Here is a 21,411-nt window from a genome sequence, read left to right on the forward strand (position 1 = left end):
TGATTTCTTTTTTGATTTCTTCTGTGATTTGTTGGTTATTCAGAAGCATGTTGTTCAGCCTCCATATGTTGGAATTTTTAATAGTTTTCCTCCTGTAATTGAGATCTAATCTTAATGCATTATGGTCAGAAAAGATGCTTAGAATGATTTCGATTTTTTTGAATTTATCAAGGTTATATTTATGGCCCAGGATGTGATCTATCCTGGAGAAGGTTCCATGAGCACTTGAGAAAAAGGTGAAATTCATTGTTTCGGGGTGAAATGTCCTATAGATATCGATTAGGTCTAACTGGTCTAATGTATCATTTAAAGTTTGCGTTTCTTTGTTAATTTTCTGTTTAGTTGATCTGTCCATAGGTGTGAGTGGGGTATTAAAGTCTCCCACTATTATTGTGTTGTTGTTAATTTCCCCTTTCATATTTGTTAGCATTTGTCCTACATATTGTGGTGCTCCTATAATTGGGTGCATATATATTTATAATTGTTATATCTTCTTCTTGGATTGATCCTTTGATCATTATGTAGAGGCCTTCTTTGTCTCTTTTCACAGCCTTTGTTTTAAAGTCTATTGGAGAGGGTGTGGAGAGAAGGGAACCCTCCTACACTGTTGGTGGGAATGCAAACTAATACAGCCACTATGGAGAACAGCGTGGAGATTCATTAAAAAATTGCAAATAGAACTGCCTTATGACCCAGCAATCCCACTGCTGGGCATACACACTGAGGAAACCAGAACTGAAAGAGACACATGTACCCCAATGTTCATCGCAGCACTGTTTATAATAGCCAGGACATGGAAACAACCTAGATGTCCATCAGCAGATGAATGGATAAGAAAGCTGTGGTACATATACACAATGGAGTATTACTCAGCCATTAAAAAGAATACATTTGAATCAGTTCTGATGAGATGGATGAAACTGGAGCCAATTATACAGAGTGAAGTAAGCCAGAAAGAAAAACACCAATACAGTATACTAACACATATATATGGAATTTAGAAAGATGGCAATGATGACCCTGTATGCAGGACAGCAAAAAAGACACAGATGTGTATAGCGGACTCTTGGACTCAGAGGGATAGGGAGAGGGTGAGATGATTTGGGAGAATGGCATTGAAACATGTATAATATCATGTAAGAATCAAATTGCCAGTCTATGTCCGATGCAGGATACAGCACGCTTGGGGCTGGTACACGGGGATGACCCAGAGAGATGTTGTGGGGAGGAGGGTGGGAGGGGGGTTCATGTTTGGGAACGCATGTACACCCGTGGTGGATTCATGTCAATGTATGGCAAAACCAATACAGAATTGTAAAGTAAAATAATAAATAAATAAATAAATTAAAAAAAAAAACAAACAACTTTTAGTTGGTGCTATGCTGGGAGGGATTGGGGGCAGGAGGAGAAGGGGAAGACAGAGGATGAGATGGCTGGATGGCATCACTGACTCGATGGACGTAAGTCTGAGTGAACTCCGGGAGTTGGTGACTGACAGGGAGGCCTGGTGTGCTGTGATTCATGGGGTCGCAAAGAGTTGGACACGACTGAGTGACTGAACTGAACTGAAGTGACAAGCTCAAGTCTACAGCAGGGACAATATCAGGAAAAATATCAAATGTATGTCATGCCTGTCATTTGTCTATTTATTCTCAAATCCATTACTTTCCACTACACTGCTCAGTTCTGTATCACCAGGGCTGACCCTGCAAACTACATGCAAGAAAAAGCTATTCATAAATGATACTTAATTTGTGAAATGACTTAAATTTTTATTAAGTATGTACACTGTCAGACCTCTTCAGTGTCCTAAATTTATACACAGGGCAACATTAGAAATTATCACATAATCACTTCTATTTTAAATGTTATTACAAGTACATAAAATTATGTTCATATGGGACAACTAAGTGTGTGAGACATTTCAGTGTCATTATCCAATCTTTTAATCTTTTTTCAGCACCCATACATTTTTAGTTTTGCTACCTTGGGACCCCTACTTCACTTAATAAGAAAAATTGGTTCAAAAATATTATTTACATTAGGGTTTTCACTAAAAAAATTCCATTTAAGATTTCACCACTCCCTTTCCTGCAAATTTAATATTTAGTTTTCTTCACCAGTTTATACAGCAGCATATAACATTATGATTTATTTAAAGTTTTTTTTATAGAATAAACATTTTAATGTAAAAATAATCTTAAAAAACAGAACACATTCTTTTCAGTTTTACTCAGTATTTGAGTCTAAATGTCTGCATACTTTATTGATTTAAAAACAATAATTCAAAGCACAATGTAGAGTGAAGGCCACCAGTACAAAGACGTCTCCATAAATTAAAAGCTTAAGCTATAGCTTTGAGCATTACAGTGGAAGACAGAGTAAGATAAATGATATTCCTCATATCTACATCACTAACTGGTTTGTTACCGCCACAAGTTATGAACACGCTTGTGCCTAATCATACAACTTAACTTTTCTTAGATTTTCACTGATGTTCACTTCTTGGTGTTTTTCAAGTATGTGGACACCTAGACAACAGTTCCTCATATTCAATCCACTCCCTAAAAGTGAAGGCAATAGATCTCTATGGCAGAATTAAAATAGCCACAATCTGACAACTCCCCAATATCTCTAAGAAATCCACACTAATCTCACATGGATGGATTTTGCTCCACCTGGGAGCTTAGGAGCTAGCAGGCAGAATGAGTTACTTTTCAATATTTCTACAAGGAAATGATTGATTTTGAAATCTTGCATGTCATTAGTATTAGCATTAATTATTGCTTGCAAATAGCATTACCTGAAGCAGGTGCATTTAATGATCCTGTCTTAAAATACCTGACAGGGAAAACGGCAAAACACCACAGCTATTTTTACTTCTTGTTATTATGGCTTTGAAAACACAAAAACATCTTCAGTTGAGGCTGTCACAAAATTGGTTTCTTCTCTACATCTATACATAGAACACTGAGTAACTCATGAAGATTAGAAAAAAAAAATAGTTTTACTGAAAAGCAGGCATTTTTGAAATTGGCACAAATGAAGGAATCTGAAAAAAATTACATTTGTATTTGTTTCTTAACAAGTGTGTCTTAAATACAACATTTTAGGAGCACTAACTATGCTTTTTTGCTGTAGCTATTAAAAACTTCATTCCTGAGATTTTTGGAGTCAAAATTTTTAAAGCAAGCACAGAGGAAAAGATGTTTTCACCAGATGGAAGGGTGAACTGTAGATCAACACTTCAGCCAGTTATTTTTTGTCATTTTCCCATGCATTAGCTTTTTCATTCGGGATATATTCATACAATAATTTACTCCTTACCTACTAGGCCCTGAATATGCCATGTTCTCAAAGAGCTGAAATAGTCAGCTGAAAGATGGTACATAAGTAAAAGTTATTGTTACTAAATATTTGCCATTGTAGGTAGCTTCCTTCTTTTTAAGTGTGAACATAGAGACAAAACGAGCTTTTTACATCTGCTTTGAGTTAAATAACAATTCAAGTATCTCTTTTAAAATGAAGTTATGAAGAAATTAACATTTATGAATCACAAATTTAAATATATCTTCTGAAAGGCAGAATATTCCTGGAATATCCCTTGTTTAGACTATAAAGATCAAAACCTAGCTTTGGTCTATGTCATATTTTTTATAGTTCCTCATTTTTTAAAGTCTATATACTTAACTAATCATTTAGAGAAAATGAACATCACATGCATGAAAGGAAGGCTTAAAACAGTAACATTTCACTTAAAAAGCTATATTCAATAGAAGGTGGAGTATGTCATTTGTGCTTATTTTCAGTTAAAGCTGACATATAAGATGTTCACTGCATTTTCGTGTGAAATGGGGTTGTGTCATAATCTTGAAAATGAATTCCCTTAGAAGTTGTGATCTTCATAATAGCACCATTCAAAGCATCATCCTCGATGAGTGTTATTAATCCATTGGCAATCATCGAAGGGCTAAATATAAAGGGAAAATCAATATTTTAAAATTAAAGAATAAGGCATAATTGTCACATCACTTTGAGTTATTTTTGAAGTATCTATTACCTTTAACAAATAATTGGGAAATGTATGTTATGAAGCACTGCTACCCGAGTGTTTAATTCAATGAGATATTTACTGAATTATAAATTTGCTGTAGATATCCACACCTAACCTTGTTATTTTGATAGGAAGGATTCATAAATTTATCCTTATTATTTACATTGAGTAAATGATTATTTTCCCACCTTTAGCCTATCAGCAGAATTTAGACCTATCAGAAATATTCTTAGAGTAGAAATATAAAGAATTGTCAATTTAGTTACTCAGTCATGTCTGACTCTTTGCTGTCCCATGGACTGCAGAATGCCAGGCCTCCCTGTCCATCACCAACTCTCAGAGCCTACTCAAACTCATGTCCATCGATTCAGTGATGCCATCCAATCATCTCATCCTCTGTCATCCCCTTCTCCTCCTGCCTTCAATCTTTCCCAGCATCAGGGTCTTTTCCAATGAGTCAGTTCTTTGCATCAAGTGGCCAAAGTATTGGAGTTTCAGCTTCAACATCAGTCCTTCCAATGAATATTCAGGACTAATTTCCTTTAGAATGGACTGGTTGGATCTCCTTGCAGTCCAAGGGACTCTCAAGAGTCTTCTCCAACACCACAGTTCAAAAGCATCAATTCTTCGTTGCTCAGCTTTCTTTATAGTCCAACTCTCACATCCATACATGACCACTGGAAAAACCATAGCCTTGACTAGACAGACCTTTGTTGGCAAAGTAATGTCTCTGCTTTTTAATATGCTGTCTAGGTTGATCAGAGTTCTTCTTCCAAGGAGCAAGTGTCTTTTAATTTCATGGCTGAAGTTACCAATTGCAGTGATTTTGGAGCCCAGGAAAATAGTCTACCACTGTTTCCATTGTTTCTCCATCTATTTGCCATGAAGTGATAAGACTGGATGCCACGATGTTAGTTTTCTGAATGCTGAGTTTTATGCCAACATTTTCACTCTCCTCTCTCACTTTCATCAAGAGGCTTTTTAGTTTTTCTTCACTTTCTGCCATAAGGTTAGTGTCATCGCGTATCTGAGGTTATTGATATTTTTTCTCCCAGCAATCTTCATTCCAGTTTGTGCTTCATCCAGCCTGGCATTTCTCATGATGTACTCTGCATGTAAGTTAAATAAGCAGGGTGACAATATACAGCCTTAACATACTCCTTTCCTGATTTGGAACCAGTCCGTTCTTCCATGTCCAGTTCTAACTGTTGCTTCTTGACCTGCGTACTGATTTCTCAGGAGGCAGAATTGTAGAAGGAGAAAGAATTTTAGAAGGAGAAAGAATTGTAGCCAACATTTATTGAATGTCTATTATTTATCTGCTGCTGTTTTAAGTACCTTCCATTTATCAACTTGTTTGTAGACTTTTCAAAGTCCTGTAAGCTTGTTTTACTATCACTCTCATTCTACATGTGAGAAAATTGAGGTAACCAGAGGTTGACAGATAAGTTTGTGGTCGGTGGTGGAGTCAGGATTTGATACCAATGACTCCATCCTATGAAATGTCAACTGCTCTAACTCAGACATGGTTAGGAAAGTGGATGAAGTTAGGGGCCACATGAAATGTCACGAAGGGTATATTTAAACATTGCTTGGAATTTAGGCAGATAAGGTATCACTTCTTTGAAAGACAATTAAACATCACCTTTTAAAAAAATACTTCCTTATGGCTGAAGGTATTAATAATGCATTCTCTACATCTAAAAACAAAATTCATGATATATAAATACAGTCTATTCAGAAACCCAGAAAAAAAGTTTTTTTTGCAGAGATTTTGCCAAACTAAAACTTTGAAGCTCACGTGAGTTTCTCAGATGTAAAAGCTAATTTTTTCCCTTTTGATTGCTTATGCCTAGATAGCCCTTTGCTTTGTCATATTAAAGGAAGATAGGTATAGCTTTACTTACTCCAAAATTCCATAGTATTTCATCATATCCTTGATAGGACCCATGTATTCTATATATTTCCCCATGTTTTCTTCATTTTCAATGGATTTGAGGATGGGTGTATCAACAAAGCCTGGGCAAATTGCGTTCAGTCTCACACCACTGTTCATGAGATTAGCAGCCATCTGTCAATTGGAAGTAGAAGGTTGCAGGTTTCAGGAGTTTCATAAATGTATCATGTAGGGTAAACTGATAATTAAATCTAGTTAAAAGACTCTGATGTGAAAATCACTAAACAGCTATCCTTCTGACTGATGGCAGAAAGTGAAGGAATACAAAACTAAAGTGGTAAACTAATTCCCCAAAGCCTCACTTGATTACTTTCTAAAAAATTCAGTATTGGGCACTTCTGAAAATACTTGATTATCTAAAGTACTCTTACCTACTGAACATTGCAGGAAGCTGAAGGTTAAGAAGCTAAGGCTTAGGTGGAAAGATGTATATGTATGAATGAGCCCCTTCACTGTCCACCTGAAACTACCACAATGTTGCTAATCAGCTATACCCCACCCCACACATAAAAAGTTTAAAATAAAATTAAAAAATAAGCTAAGGCTTTAGAATTGATATCCAAAGTTTTCTTTGCAATGGGTTGTATTAAAGTATTCTTACTTGCTTAAAAATACTTTTAGTGGAAAATTTTAGGACTTTGATTATTCTAAAGACATTTAGTAATTGGCACTATCTGGAAGACAGTTTTCGGAGAAGGCAATGGCACCCCACTCCAGTACTCTTGCCCGGAAAATCCCATGGATGGAGGAGCCTGGTAGGCTGCAGTCCATGGGGTCGCTAAGAGTCAGACACGTCTGAGCGACTTCACTTTCATTTTTCACTTTCATACATTGGAGAAGGAAATGCAACCCACTCCAGTGTTCTTGCCTGGAGAATCCCAGGGACAAGGGAGCCCGGTGGGCTGCCATCTATGGGGTTGCACAGAGTTGGACATGACTGAAGTGACTTAGCAGTAGCAGGAAGACAATTTTAAGTATTTTCAGACTAACATCTTTTGGCTTAATTTTCAACCTATAGATTTTATCTGAACTATTTGTAAAACAAAATGTAAGTCAACTGTTTGTAGATTCATTTTTCCTCCTTGCTAAAATTTACTCATAAGACCTCAAATCAATACTCATAGTGTTTTCAAGTTTATCTGTGGACAAACAGAGAGTAATAAGAAATCTGAGTTGCCTGATGTGGACTAAGGTCAAACAAAACGATGCTCTGCTTTCTTGTTTCAGTTCCTCTACCATAAACACGCATCCTTTTCAGGGTACTTGCCCAGGTTTTTCTCATCTTTGTGCTTTTTGTTGGTGATTTTACTATTTGAAATGCCCTCAAGGCATAGTGCTGAAGTGCTGTCTAGTATTTCTAAGTGCAAGAAGGCTGCAATGTGCCTTATGGGAGAAAATACATACATTAGAGGAGCTTCCTTCAGGTGTGAGGTATAAATGCTATTGGCCATGCTATTAATAATACAATACATATTAAATAAGGTGTCTTTAAATAGAAATATACTTAAAACTATGCTATGTGTGGATTGGTTGAACAAGACATTGTGACAAGTTCCTTGCAGGAACTTAACTCCAAATTTCCCTTAAAAGCAATAGTTCAGTATCCTCTAATTCTCTGTTTGCAATTGATTTTACAGAACATAACTAATGAATAATGAGCATCAACTGTACAAGTTCCAGTCTTGTAACTGTAAATGCAACATTTCTGGTCTTTGCTTTTACTTTGCTTCCCTGGTGCCTCAGCAGTAAAGGGTCCACCTGCAATGCAGGAACTGTAGGGGACCTGGGTTTGATCCCTGGGTCAGGAAGATCCCCTGGAGGAGGGCATGGCAACCCACTCCAGCATTCTTGTCTGGAGAATCCCATGGACAGAGGAGCCTGGCGGGCTACACAGTCCACGGGGTCGCAAAGTCAGACACCAGTGAAGCAACTTAGTGTGCACGCATGATTGCACTTTGCTTTGTAATAGTGTTATGTGTTCATTAAAAGTTGATTTAAAGATTAAGACTTTGCAAGTTAAAATTTTCAATCAGTTTCAATTACGAGTGTGACAGCTGCTCATCTTCCTTTTTGACTGAACATTTACCATTCACCATCTGCTTTCTCTATGCCTATCATTGCTTGCAATTAACGATTTCCTCGTCATCAGGCCCCTCTCCCTGTCTCAACTAGACTAACCACTGCAGAGGTCTCTCAGCTGCTCTTTTGTCTTCTACTTTTGTCCTCTCTCATACATTTTCTTTGTTTTGCCTTTGGCAGCACCACACGGCCTGAGGGGTCTTAGTTCCCCGACCGGGGATTGAACCCTCACCCCTGGCAGTGAGAGTGTAGAGTCATAACCACTGGATCTCCAGGGAATTCCCATACGTTCTCTAAATAGTAGCAAGAATGGTCCTCTTCACATGGAAATATAATCTTGTCACTCCTGTGCAGAAAAGACCGAATGACGGCTATACTTAGAATAAAGTCCAAGTTCATGACCTTGACCCATAGGTCGCCTTTGGTCTGGTCTTGCTTACACCTCCAATCAATCATCCTTCTACTTTACCCGTGTTCATCAGGCTCCACTTAAGCTGTACTTTTTTTTTTAGTTATTATATTAAGGTACATCATACTATCAATGCATGTGGTCAGTTACAGGTAAAATATTTTTCTAAGCTCCGCACACATTTACCCTAGATCTCTATGGAGACAGAATCCTTGACAATGCTATCAGGTAAAAGCTAGCCTCACCCCTTCCTCCATCCTCCAGGCTCTGACTCATTTTTACCATATCGTCAAGATAAGTATTGCCTTGAGCATTTAAGGAAGTCTATAGTTAATGATTTTTTAATTTGGAGTCAATTTCAAAAATAAAGGCTATCTTTTTGTTTTTCTAATCCTTAAAGATTTTTTCAGTAACCTGTGTTTAGAATCTACTTCATGTTAAAACAATCTACTCTATGCTGCTGCTGCTGCTGCTAAGTTGCGTCAGTCGTGTCCGACTCTGCGACCCCATAGACGGCAGCCCACCAGGTTCTGCCGTCCCTGGGATTCTCCAGGCAAGAACACTGGAGTGGGTTGCCATTTCCTTCTCCAATGCATGAAAGTGAAAAGTGAAAGTGAAGTTGCTCAGTCGTGTCTGACTCTTTGCGACCCCATGGACTGAAGCCTACCAGGCTCCTCCATCCATAGGATTTTCCAGGCAAGAGTACTGGAGTGGATTGCCATTGCCTTCTATAGTTGGTCCTTTTTGTTACCTGGAAACTATTTTTAATAATAAATAAGGATGAGATGGTTAGCTAGTATCACCAACTCAAAGGACATTAATTTCAGCAAACTCTGGGAAATAGTGAAAGGCCAGGAAGTCTGGCATGCTGCAGTCCATGGGATCACAGAGAGTCAGACGCGGCTTAGTGACTGAGCAACAACTCTGAAGTATAATTTATTTTTCTATCTTTAATCTGTATCAAAAAAATTTTAAGCAAATTTTGGCTTTTTTTTTTCATAAAAATGTAAACATACAATGCACTCTACCTGCATTGTTTACTTTTCTGCCTTTTTTTTTTTTTTTTTTTGATCATACCATGCAGCATGTGTGATCTCAGTTCCTTGACCAAAGATTGAACCCATGCCCCCTGCATTGGAAGCGAGGAATCTCAACAACTGGACCACCAGGGAAGTCCATAAATGTACTGAATTTTAACTCTGTTCCCCTCTACTTTATAGAGCTCATCTGTCACATTTGCCCAGAAAGGGAAAGAGAGATATTGTGGCTGTGTTCTCACCGCTGCCGAGCGTGTGAATCCAATTATGCCATGTTTTGAAGCACAATAAACAGGCTGCTGTGCAACAGGCATGAGCCCTGAAACAGACAAATAAAAACCAAAACAATTTTATTTAAAAAAAGCAGACAAACCCCAACAATTGCTATGAAAATAAATAATCTGTGCGTGTTCCATTTTAAGATTAATCTTAGAAAATACTCTAAGGTCATCACTGGACAACTTTGTAAAACTCACTAGTCCTAGCATCATATATTTCTAGCATGACCTCTGCTCTATTGTTCTGAATTTACAGTTGGTAAGTTACAGCCTAGGGATACAGGCAAGGGTGATATAAAAGTTTATCTGCCTCCTTGACAAAGTCAAGAAAAGTTGACCTTATCTAAAACACCAAAAGAATCATCTTGAAATCCAGTAAGTTATTATCTAATTTTCAGTTTTTAAGCCTGGATTTTAAAAAGTGTATATTTTACATTTTTAAAGGCTGAAGGAATTTAGATAGCTTAAGCAGGATTTGGAGGGTTTTATTTGTCTTCATTTTAGGTTGGTCAGCATTTCTCTGCCCTGCCCTGAAAGATGCCTCTAAGTGTTGAAGAAAATGAAAAATTAACTTCTTTTGATTCTGAGGTAGCAGATGCCTGTATCTTCTCATTCCATGACTTAGGAAAAGAAAACCAGAAACAAAAATGTTTGATCCTATTTTATTTCCTTTCATAATTACATACTCAACAACAGAATTCAAGCAATTTTACAATTGGCTTAATTTTCCATAGACATGCAATAGGAACTCTTCAAATATATGATTAAATTCACAGTCCAGGAAAAGGTAGTATTGTAGCATATATAGTATCTTTTCTCGCCTACTTCCCAGCCCAACAGCACCTCCCACCCAAAGAAATGAATCAAGAAAAACAAACTTTACTGTAGATATTTGTACTATCAAGCTTATTTAAAAAATTTTTTTTTTCTGTTTAATGGGAGTATAGCCAATTAACAATGTTGTGATAGTTTCAGGAGAACAGTCTCAGCCATACATATATACATGTATCCATTCTTCCCCAAACTCCCCTGGATGGGAGGGGTTTTGGGGGGAGACAGTAGGTCCTTGTTGGTTATCCATTTCAAATATAGCAGTATGTACATGTCCATCACAAATTCCCTAACTATCCCTTCTCCCATCCTTCCCATGAGCAACCTTAAGTTCGTGCTCTATGTCTGTGAGTCTGTTTCTGTTTTGTAAGTAAGTTCACTTTTATTTCTCCTAATTGTCAATTCTCTATCTCAATCAACAGTGAAACTTTTAATTACAGTCGTTTTTCCATCTTGACTTTTAACTTCCTGAGTTAACGTGCTCTATCATTTTTAAAATTTGTGCCCTCTCCAAATCAGGAAGCAGCAATCCCTGATTACTATAATGTTATTACTATCAAATATCATGCTAATACTACTAAATGATTCTGCTGAGATGTGCTCACCTCCACCCAGCTAACTAGTCCCAGAACACTATGGATGGATCATGAGCCGGTTATGCCAAAGTTCAGTGAACCTTAACCACTTCCTGGGTGCCTGCCAGGTCTCAATTTATGAAGTATGTTTGCTCAAGAGCAGTTTAAATCCCTGGGATAGTAGATCACACAGAGTGCATCCACCCAGTGATCTCAAAGCATGGAACATGTTCTCCTTTTCATTTGGTTTTTGTTCAGTAACATGTGCAAGTTAATTAAGGTCTTCAGTGTCGGTCAACAAGAAAGAATTAATGATTCTTTCACAGATGTATTAGGTATACAGGTGTATTAAGAGATCAAGATAAAGCAAATAAACAGGGACAGTCAGACACTGCTGCTTCTTGTTCTTATAAGTTAGTTACTGTTCTATCGTCTCCTTCAATGTTTATGAGGCCAAGGCAATGGTTGAAGGTGGTGTTCACAGATAGCAGGAAATGCAGAGTGAACCTGAATCAGAGATGAGCTAGTTGACAGCACAAAACCCAGAAGGACACTGTTCACAGATGTTGTCAAAGATGAAGGTGGAATGAATTTCTGTTACATATGTGGGAGCAACGAACTTCTGAACCCAAACTAGTTCAAAGTGTCACAGCAGTGAAGGAGATCTAATATTGTTGTGTTGCTTCTAAGAAGCAAGCTGCAAAATGCACTTTCCTTTAAAGGTATATTGGAGATGCAATCAGAATTTGTCTGCATCTTTAAAGTGGCGCTTGGTCTTGTAACTCTCCTAGCAGTGATATTTTCACTGTGATCCTGCAAAATGTTTCCTCTCGCTCTGCTTTCACTTTCTGGTATTAGATCAAAGGCTGCATAAATCCTTTTCAGACATTCAAAAACCAAACATCCTTTTAAGATATTTTTACAGCTTGGTGGTATAACTGGCATAAAATAAACTGGCACATATTTAAAGTGTGTGGTTTGATAAGTTTTGACATACATTGACACTCACGAAACCATGACCACAATCAAGATACGAGCACAAATATCCCCCAGAAGTTTCCTTGTGCGTACTCTGTCATCCCTTCCTTCTGCCTTTCCCTCCCCTCTAAGCAACCACTGATCTGTTCTGTGTCACTATAGATTAGTTTGCCTCTTTTTGAAGTTTATATAAATATAAGCACACAACATAAACTTTTCTATCTGGATTCTTTCAGGATAATTCTTATGGGATTCATCCCATGTTGTAATGTCTATCAGTAGGTCATTTCTCTTTCTTTTTCTGAATAGTATTACACTGTAAGGATATACCTATCAATTGCATATACCTTGCTCTTTTGATAGATATATTCAGTTTGGAGGATGATAAAAGAAAGAAAATTCTATTTTTCAATTTTTTTATTTAGGCAAGTTGTAGTTAATTTAGTTAAATAGTTTTTCTTTATCTCCCCACTACATGCAGATTTTAACTATTGCTTCTTGCATTTTGAACAGCTAAAGATCCTACAGGATTTCATCCCCAGCTTGCCAACTGACTTTCAATGTAGACATTTGCTCTTCCTCCCTAAGTTTGCTGCTTTGGAAAGGAAGGCTAAAGGGAGAGAGAAAAGTGTTTTTGTTTTTTTGACAATGACTTTAACTGAGGTTGAAATGTTTCAGAAATCCAACATTTTCTCTTGGATCTCACGATCCAAGTATAAACATTATTTCTGTTGCAATCAACTTCAGTGTTGGTTAGCCATACTCTGTTACTGACCTTAGACTCACAGTACTAGCATACACGCATATATGGTTTCCACATGCTTCAGATAAAAATCTGTTCTGAGGCTAGAAATAAGGGTCAGCACAGAGAATTGTTCAGGGTGTGTCCAATATGACTCTGGGATCACCACTCACATGGTAGTTTGTAGAAATTGTGTCCCACAGAGTTCCTGCAGTTTATAACCTGCACAACTATACACGGAAGCCCTCTGTGGTAGGGGAGGATGAACCAGTGGAGGTAGGAAGAAAACAAGTTAAGCATCGTGTCATAGAAATTAAAGATGGAAATATTTTAAGAAGCCTACATTGGTTACTTTTATCAAGTGCAGAATCAAAAGAGAATCACTTTTCTTTGAGATATTAACAAGTCTCAAAATCTCTCATCTGAAAATTGTAGCTGTTACCCAAAAGTAAATAAAAATTAAAAAAATGGTGCCAAAAAATCCATGATGAACAACAAAAAAAATCAAACTTAAAAAAATAAATAAAAATAGTAGCCCTCTTGGTTTCACCTTTCTCCAGCTACCTCTGCATAGCTCCATAGTTCGCCCTAATCAGGCTTTCATCTGACCAGTCCGGTCAAACAGATCTTGTGGAGGTTGCCAGTGACCTATGTCTGCTAAAGCTAAGCCTTCTTCTTGCTGGACACTTTCCTCAGCAGCAACCAACACAGTGAATTAAGCTCTCCTTGAAATACTTCCCTCCTTTCGCTGGTGTCCTTCCACCTAACGTTTGCTAGCAGCTCCTCCTCCTCCTCAACCAGACCCCAGGAATAGGCTGACCGTGGCCCTCTCTGCTTTTTTAAATAATTTAATTTATTTATTTATCTTTGCCTGTCCTGGGTCTTCCTTGCTGCGTGGGCTTTCTCTAGACTCAGAGTGGGAGCCACCATCTAGTGTACAGGCTTCTCACTGCAGTATCTTCTCTTGTTGCAGGACATTGGATCTAGCTGTGTGAGCTCTACGGTTGCAGCTCCTGGGCTCTAGAGCATGGCTCAAAAGTTGTGGTGCACAGCTTAGTTGCTCCAAGGCATGTGGGATTCTTCCTAGGCCAGAGGTCAAACCCGTATGCCCTGCATTGGCAGGAAGACGCTTTACCACTCACTGAGCCACAAGAGAAGTCCCCTCTCTTTCTATGCACATTCTTTCCCTATGTGACTTTATCCAGTCTTGGGGATGCAATTCATTCTCTCAATGTCTCTTTCATTCTCTCCCTCTCACATAAACACACATGATTTTTAAATTTAAATTCCACATTTCCAGCCAGGATCTCTTCCTCTGTCTCGAGACTTCCCATTAGTTTTCTTCCCTTAAAACACAGTGTGTGCTAATTCAAAAGCTTTTATAGGAGTGAATTCATTTTAGAAATATGTGTTTGGTACCAATTAGGTGCCAAATAGAATGAAAACATGTTTTAAATTGTTAGTTAAAAATGTATAAAACCAAGAGGAGGATCACCATTTGACCAGAATGTCGTCTCTTATATTATTTAACCATTTAAAAATGTCCTTTTAATTGAATTTGTTGAGAGGAATTACAGGAGTTTGGATCTGGGGTCCCAGACTAGCTGATCTCAAATCCTGAATCTACCACAGTGAGCTCTACCTTTGGAGGGGTTACTTCTGGATATCGTGGTGTTTTCTTTGTGTGAACTTGAGGAGTAACAGTAGCTATTGTGTGCTTAAATGAGCTAATTTACACAAAATACTTAAAACTGTGTGCACCACATAATAAGCTCTACCTATCATTTGCTGTTATTTTTCTATAAATGCAAATTAAACATTTTTCTTAAGATGAAACATCTCAAAGTCTTGTTTTATTAATTAGTTTACCTGTTTATCCACAGTGTACCTTTTTATGAAAATGTATCTTTTATACTAAAAATGCCACAAATCTGGTACAGCATCCTAACTCGATTTGGTTTCTAACCCTTGGCCAACTGTGGACTGTTGCTAATCCCAATTCGAAAGTCTTTACAGAGTGTCTTCATTTAAGAACTATGTATTCAGCAACTTTAAATACAAAGGATAATGAAGTAGTATTTAAAATATGCTCTGTTGAAATGTGTAAACCAAACCGGAGGGCCCCTTGTACAGGGGTTGTGTAGAACTTTGATATTCAACCAGCCAGATGACCCCATCTGACTTCACAGGGAATTCTGCCAGTATAATGACTGCAGGCGCAGTTGCTGGAATGAATTTAGATATTTTAAAATCTTGCAAATTAATTCCCATAGGCACAGAGAAATTCTATTGTCTTCATGTTAAAGGATTTAAGAGTAATAAAACAAGGATTGTGACCAGGAGAGAACAATCTCTAAAGAAATGTCATTTTGTTGGACGTTGTGGAGAATCCCCAATTGTGCTTAAAAATAGATGCCTTAAATTATAAAAAAGTTAGGAAGTAACTTTTAATGCTTATTTATTCTAGGCCCAGCACTGTGCAAGTTTACTTAAAGAATTGCAAAATGGCTCTCTCCAAAATAGAACACATCTAATTAGTAGCAGGTTTATGTCTGTCGTGACTGAGATTAAGAAAAATAATATCAACAGAGCGAGACATTCTACTCATGAAACAGAGAAAAATATTTTCTACAACCACTCAGGATAATAACACAAAATGATACAAACTGATGGAATAACGATCAAAAACCGTTTAAATACTTGAAAATTAAACATGCAATTAAAGAATAAAGTCATTCAGAAAGATAAAATATCATTTCCATTTCCTTTAGTTCTTCTACCTTTAACATTCTTTCTACCCATATTTACAAAAGATGGCTTCAATAGCCACATTTCACTGAAAGTAAAAAGCTCAAAAAGTTTTGGTGCAAAAAACTGAAATACGCTCAGATGGCAATTTTACTGAATCCGTGAACATACTAGCTTTTAAGTGGATAGAAACCATGTAAAATAAACTATACAGAAGTGTTAAAGAAATTCGACTTAGGAAAGTAAATTGAGAGCCTAAACATACTGATTTCTTTGCGTGATAAACTTGGGCTCAGCAGCTGTGCCCAAAAGCAGGAATTGGAACTCTTCACAGTTTCTACCCATCTCACATTGTCTACCTATCTCTCTGCGTTTGACCACCACTTCTCTAATAGAAGGGGAAGAGAGAACTAGTGAGAATGCATTTATCTGTATTTATGCAGAAATCTAACTGAAGTAACTGGTGGATGTCTTCATTATATGATCTTTCACACAGTAGAACACCTTATCTGATGCTGCTTTTTCCCCTCTCAGTCTCATGCCTGCTATTAACAAATTATGCTTTGAAATGTGCCGTGATATAAAAAGTGGCTTAAATTTTCACAAAACGACTACATCTTCATAATAAAAATCTTTCCAAAAGGTAACTTCAGTAACACTTTCCAGGGATTGTTAATTCTCAGAAAGTTGCCCCTAATATCCCATCAAAATACCCCTTCCTAAAAGTTCAGTTATTGCCTATGCTGGGTTTAGAGGAAACCAAGATGAGCTTTTTTAGCCACTCAAAGAATGTCCCTGTGCAAACTTTAGGGGCCTGCTCCTCAAAGTTGGGGCCAAGGACTGGCATCATAATTGCAGGACCCGCCCCAGAGTAGAATTTACCTCTAAACAAAGGTAATATTTCTCATATTGAATTCTGAAAGACTATTCATTTCCTTAACAGTCTTCCCCACCCCCAACACAGCTAGGAAATGCTAAATTTTTTATCCATTTCTCAAAGGCCAATAAAATACTTGACCTTTCCTACTGACGCATTCTAGTGTGTGTCTTCTTAATAATTTTAAGTCATAAGACAGCAAAATGGCACCATGAGAACGTTCTTTGGTACTAAAGGAGGGAGGTGGCTCTTTGGACCAATGAAGATCCAGAGAGTGCGGAGTCATCCATTGTACAAGATACACTAAATCATTGTTGTTCAGTCTCTAAGTCGTGTCCAATTCTGCGATCCCATGGACTGCAGCATGCCAAGCTTCTCTGTCCTTTACTGTCTCCCTAAGTTTGCTCAAACTCATGTCCATTGCTTTCTTAACTAATTCTCCTCACCACTTTACCCAAGTTATGCAACTTGTTCAAGATGAGTTGTTCAACTATAAATTGGAGATAATTAAACAGACTTCTATTGTAGGGAACTGTGAAAGTTAAATGTGACATCATACAGCCAATGGTTTATCACAATGGCTGGAACTTGGCATTTGCTAAATATGTGAGTCCCCCTTCTTTAAAGCAAGAAGAGTTACAGAGGGTTGTACCATGCAATAACCTGAAATTTCTGGTTTGTTGTGACATTGCAGTCCAAATGCTTCTCTTCAGGCCACATGAGTCTTAAGGACTTTCACCGCTTATTATGTTTCTGCTTCGTCTATGCCATGATAATTAATGGGTTGGCCAAAAAAAGTTTATTTGGGTTTTTCCATAAGATGTAATAGAAAAACCCAAATGAACATTTTTGGCCAACCCAATATTTAGTGCTGCATACTTACAACAGACATTGACATATAGCTCCTGACAGATAGCTTCCTTTCTGTAGATGTGCAACATGTTTGGTTAACTTGAATGTGTTATTTAAAGTGGTAACCTTAGCACTTTTACTGTAAGACAACAAATTATATTGTTCTAGATATGACATAGCTCAAATGAGTATGTCACTGGGCTGGTATTCAACTACAAAAAATTCTGGGATATCCAAATATTTTCACAGGACTCTTAATGTTTTCAGTTCAGTGATATGACCTTCACAGTGTCACTCACAAAATGCCACTGAATGCCTTATTTCTGAAGCACATAGATCACCTGCAGCACACACCAATTCTGCAGCAGCTGAGCAGTTGGGAGCAGGTTTGGTGGGCAGACTCCTTTTCCTATGACGACTTCTCCTCTTTTCCCACTATTTGAGTAACTAAGTATAAGGAAGCATACTTGACTCCTATTGGATGTCTTGGAATTCCCAAATGGCTCATTTAGTAAAGATCCACCTCCTAGTGCAGAAGGCATGAGTTTGATCCCTGGGTTGGGAAGATCCTCTGGAGGAGGCAATGGCAACCCACTCCAGTATTCTTGCCTGGAGAATCCCATGGACAGAGGAGCCTGGTAAGCTACAGTCCACGGGATCACAAAGAGTGAGACAAAACTGAGCACTCACACACACATATATGGGATGTCTTATGGGAGCAGAGCTGTTTGATTATCTTCATTAAACCAGACTTTGCTCTTCTCTGTTGTTCAACTTTTTCTTGCTTAATAATTAAGGATGAATGTGGCAAACTGAGTGCAGGTTTATATATTACCTTTATAGACAAAAGGTCATACAGAAGAGTCTATGTAGTTAACAGAGATTGGAACAACTTCCCTGGCTCCAGACTGGAGACACCCTTCCCTCAACACAGCAAAGAATCACTGTCTACTGTAACTACTCCTCTGTTTGTTAAACTTATTAATTGCATCTGATACTCTGTCTGCGTCTGTGGTCATTACTCATTAACTCCTCTGCCCAAACCAGTGTGTCAACTTGAGGTTTTCCTATGACACTAAATGATTCCACTGGATCTGGGCACGAGATCATGGGATGGACTCTGGCTGGACTGAAGAGTACCCATTATTCCTTCAACACAGAGAGCAGTAGGGGAAAAGAGGAAAGGTCTATAGGGAAGAAACATCCGGAAAACACAGGAAGCAAGCACTAGGACTACTTTTCCTATGATTTCATTTGTCAATTATATCTCATATAAGCTGAGAAGTAAAAACAAACAAACAAACAAAACTTCGGTAATTCCCAAAGACTTTTCTGGTCATCTGGCGTCTGCCAAATTGCTCTGACTTCAAGGGTACAAAATTTTCGATATTATTTCTGAGGAAAGTGTGAAGATGTGAGACATCCACAATTTATTGTCTGCTATACTATTACAAAATCTTGTATTTTTATCAAGCTGATTTCATTAAGGGAAGATCAGAGACTCATAATGAGTGGATAAAATGCAAAACAGTACATTTTAATATTCTTTCTGAGATGAGAGAACCTCAGTGTCAAAGCCAAGGGTCAGAGGAGGGCTAGCAGGGGTTGCCCAGACGGGCCAGAGGCAACAAGGAAATGGTGTTAGATGTTGCAGGTATGGAGGATGGGCATTATGAAGGTACCCAGTCAAGTGTAATGGACAGAGATGAACTAATGAACCCTCATCAGTGGAATCACCCTGCTTATCGGGAGGAATATCAGAGGGAGAATCATTTTGGATTGCTCTGATTTTCACTAGATTGTAAGAGTGTCAGAAAGTAACTCAAAGCCAGAATGGTCTCCTCATTGAATTTCTATCCATTCATTGCTTTGTCTACACGACTAGCAAAAGATTCACGCATGGTTCCCCATATTAACTCTGGGATAATGAAGAAGAGCTAATTAACACTCAGGATGGGAAGGGTGACAAACCAAGCTCTTTGCCAAGAAAGGCGAGTGGACATCTAAGGTGAGTGGACATCTAAACTGCTCTTCTGTTTGGCATGTTTTGACTTGTGACATCGGTAATCTCCCCACATGGTTCCAGGGCTTTACTCTGTGTGTGTCAAACAGGGCAAAAGCTTAAGCTTTCACTGAAGGTTGAGTAAGTAGTCCTGAGATTAAAATAGTGCCCAGGAGTCCTGAATATACTGGGACATCACACTGGCTTAATTAAGTTACATGACTTCAGTTTCTCTTTCTTTATAGTTAGGCTAAGATAGACATGGAAACAGACACAGATTTAACAAACTCACAGACAGAAGAGATAGAAAATCTTGTGGTTAAGGCATAGGGGATCTCCTATCAGGCTGCTGTTATGAGAATTCCAACTCCCCAGCTTCCTTGCATGTAAGGTTGTGCAAGATACTTATTACGCTCTCCAGACTAAGCTCCCTTATCTTCAAGATGGATATTATAGAAACTACTGCACAGGGCTGTTGAGAGAATTAAATGAGATAAGGACTTCCCTGGTGGCTTAGTTGGTAGAGAATCCACCTGCAATGTGGGAGACCTAGGTTCGATCCCTGGGTTGGGAAGATCCCCTGGAGAAGGGCATGGCAACCCACTCCAGTATGCTTGCCTGGAGAATCCCCATGGACAAAGGAGCCTGGTGAGCTACCATCCATGGGGTCACAAAGACTCGGACACAACTGAGTGACTAAGCACAGCACAAGGTGTCCATAGTATTTAAAAGAGTATCCTGTGAATGGTGAGTGCTCAGTTAAAGTTAATTGCTGTTATATGTTTAAATAATTTCACTGGATACGAGGCAGTACTACATTGCATTTCTCTATTCATGCTCTTGGGGGAAACTGAGCCTCTTCTGCTATAGAATCTCTCCCAGAGAATCCTATATTGATTCAACACTGAGGGCTTCTAGTCCTCTTGAGACTGAAATCAGCGCCTCCAATGATACCAGGTCAAGGGTCTCCCACTATATGGCATTCATGGTTCTCCAAGTGTTATGAGACCTCTTAACTTTAAGAGGGAATTCACGGAATTGCCTTTTGATTGCCTCCATATGTTCTTTTCCACGTTTATATTTTAATAAACTATTAAACATTTTTCTTAATTCTCCAATCATTTATATATTTTTCTTAGGATTTTATTTCAAAGGTGTATAGATTTAGCCTTGACAATTTCCCTTTAGGATTCCAGTCTCTGAGAATCTAAACTTCAGCCTTCTCTAGGATCAAATATGTCTTTTAAGTATTTCCCATGCTTTCACCTTTTTCTTGGACTTGAAGTATTATAATTTGTAAGTAGATGTCACATTAGGAAAACTAAACAGATTACCCTGAACAGTTTATATAACTACATCTATAATAACTCTAGAGATGTCATTTTTGTCTTGAAGCAACCCAGAAAATGAAATGCTAGTTTATTTTTGAGAACCTTTGATCCCATCACTTCATGGGAAATAGATGGGGAAACAGTGGAAACAGTGTCAGACTTTATTTTTTTGGGCTCCAAAATCACTGCAGATGGTGACTGCAGCCATGAACTTAAAAGACGCTTACTCCTTGGAAGGAAAGTTATGACCAACCTAGATGGCATATTCAAAAGCAGAGACATTACTTTGCCAACAAAGGTCCGTCTAGTCAAGGCTATGGTTTTTCCAGTGGTCATGTATGGATGTGAGAGTTGGACTGTGAAGAAAGCTGAGCACCGAAGAATTGATGCTTTTGAACTGTGATGTTGGAGAAGACTCTTGAGAGTCCCTTGGACTGCAAGGAGATATAACCAGTCCATTCTGAAGGAGATCAGCCCTTGGATTTCTTTGGAAAGAATGATGCTAAAGCTGAAACTCCAGTACTTTGGCCACCCCATGCGAAGAGTTGACTCATTGGAAAAGACTCTGCTGCTGGGAGGGATTGGGGGCAGGAGGAGAAGGGGACGACAGAGGATGAGATGGCTGGATGGCATCACCGACTTGATGGATGTGAGTCTGAGT

General features: G+C 38.2%; 1 protein-coding gene across 2 annotated transcripts in view; it reads right to left on the reverse strand.

Annotated features, from left to right (window-relative positions):
- Nucleotides 1-1,755: 1,755 nt before the first annotated feature.
- Nucleotides 1,756-21,411, reverse strand: part of HPGD (15-hydroxyprostaglandin dehydrogenase) — a 36,249-nt gene continuing 16,593 nt past the window's right edge. The window contains exons 5-7 of one of the 2 annotated variants that reach the window (XM_040232087.1): nucleotides 9,779-9,855; nucleotides 5,962-6,125; nucleotides 1,756-3,970 (exon numbers count right to left, since the gene is read on the reverse strand). In XM_040232087.1, the coding sequence (XP_040088021.1) occupies nucleotides 3,832-3,970; nucleotides 5,962-6,125; nucleotides 9,779-9,855 (380 nt within the window). In that variant the 3' untranslated portion in view covers nucleotides 1,756-3,831. The remainder of the gene's footprint in view (nucleotides 3,971-5,961; nucleotides 6,126-9,778; nucleotides 9,856-21,411) is intronic. The other variant, XM_040232174.1, reaches the window with a different exon arrangement.

The sequence above is a fragment of the Oryx dammah genome, unplaced genomic scaffold (assembly GCF_014754425.2).
Source record: "Oryx dammah isolate SB20612 unplaced genomic scaffold, SCBI_Odam_1.1 HiC_scaffold_1, whole genome shotgun sequence".
NCBI classification, from domain to species: domain Eukaryota; kingdom Metazoa; phylum Chordata; class Mammalia; order Artiodactyla; family Bovidae; genus Oryx; species Oryx dammah.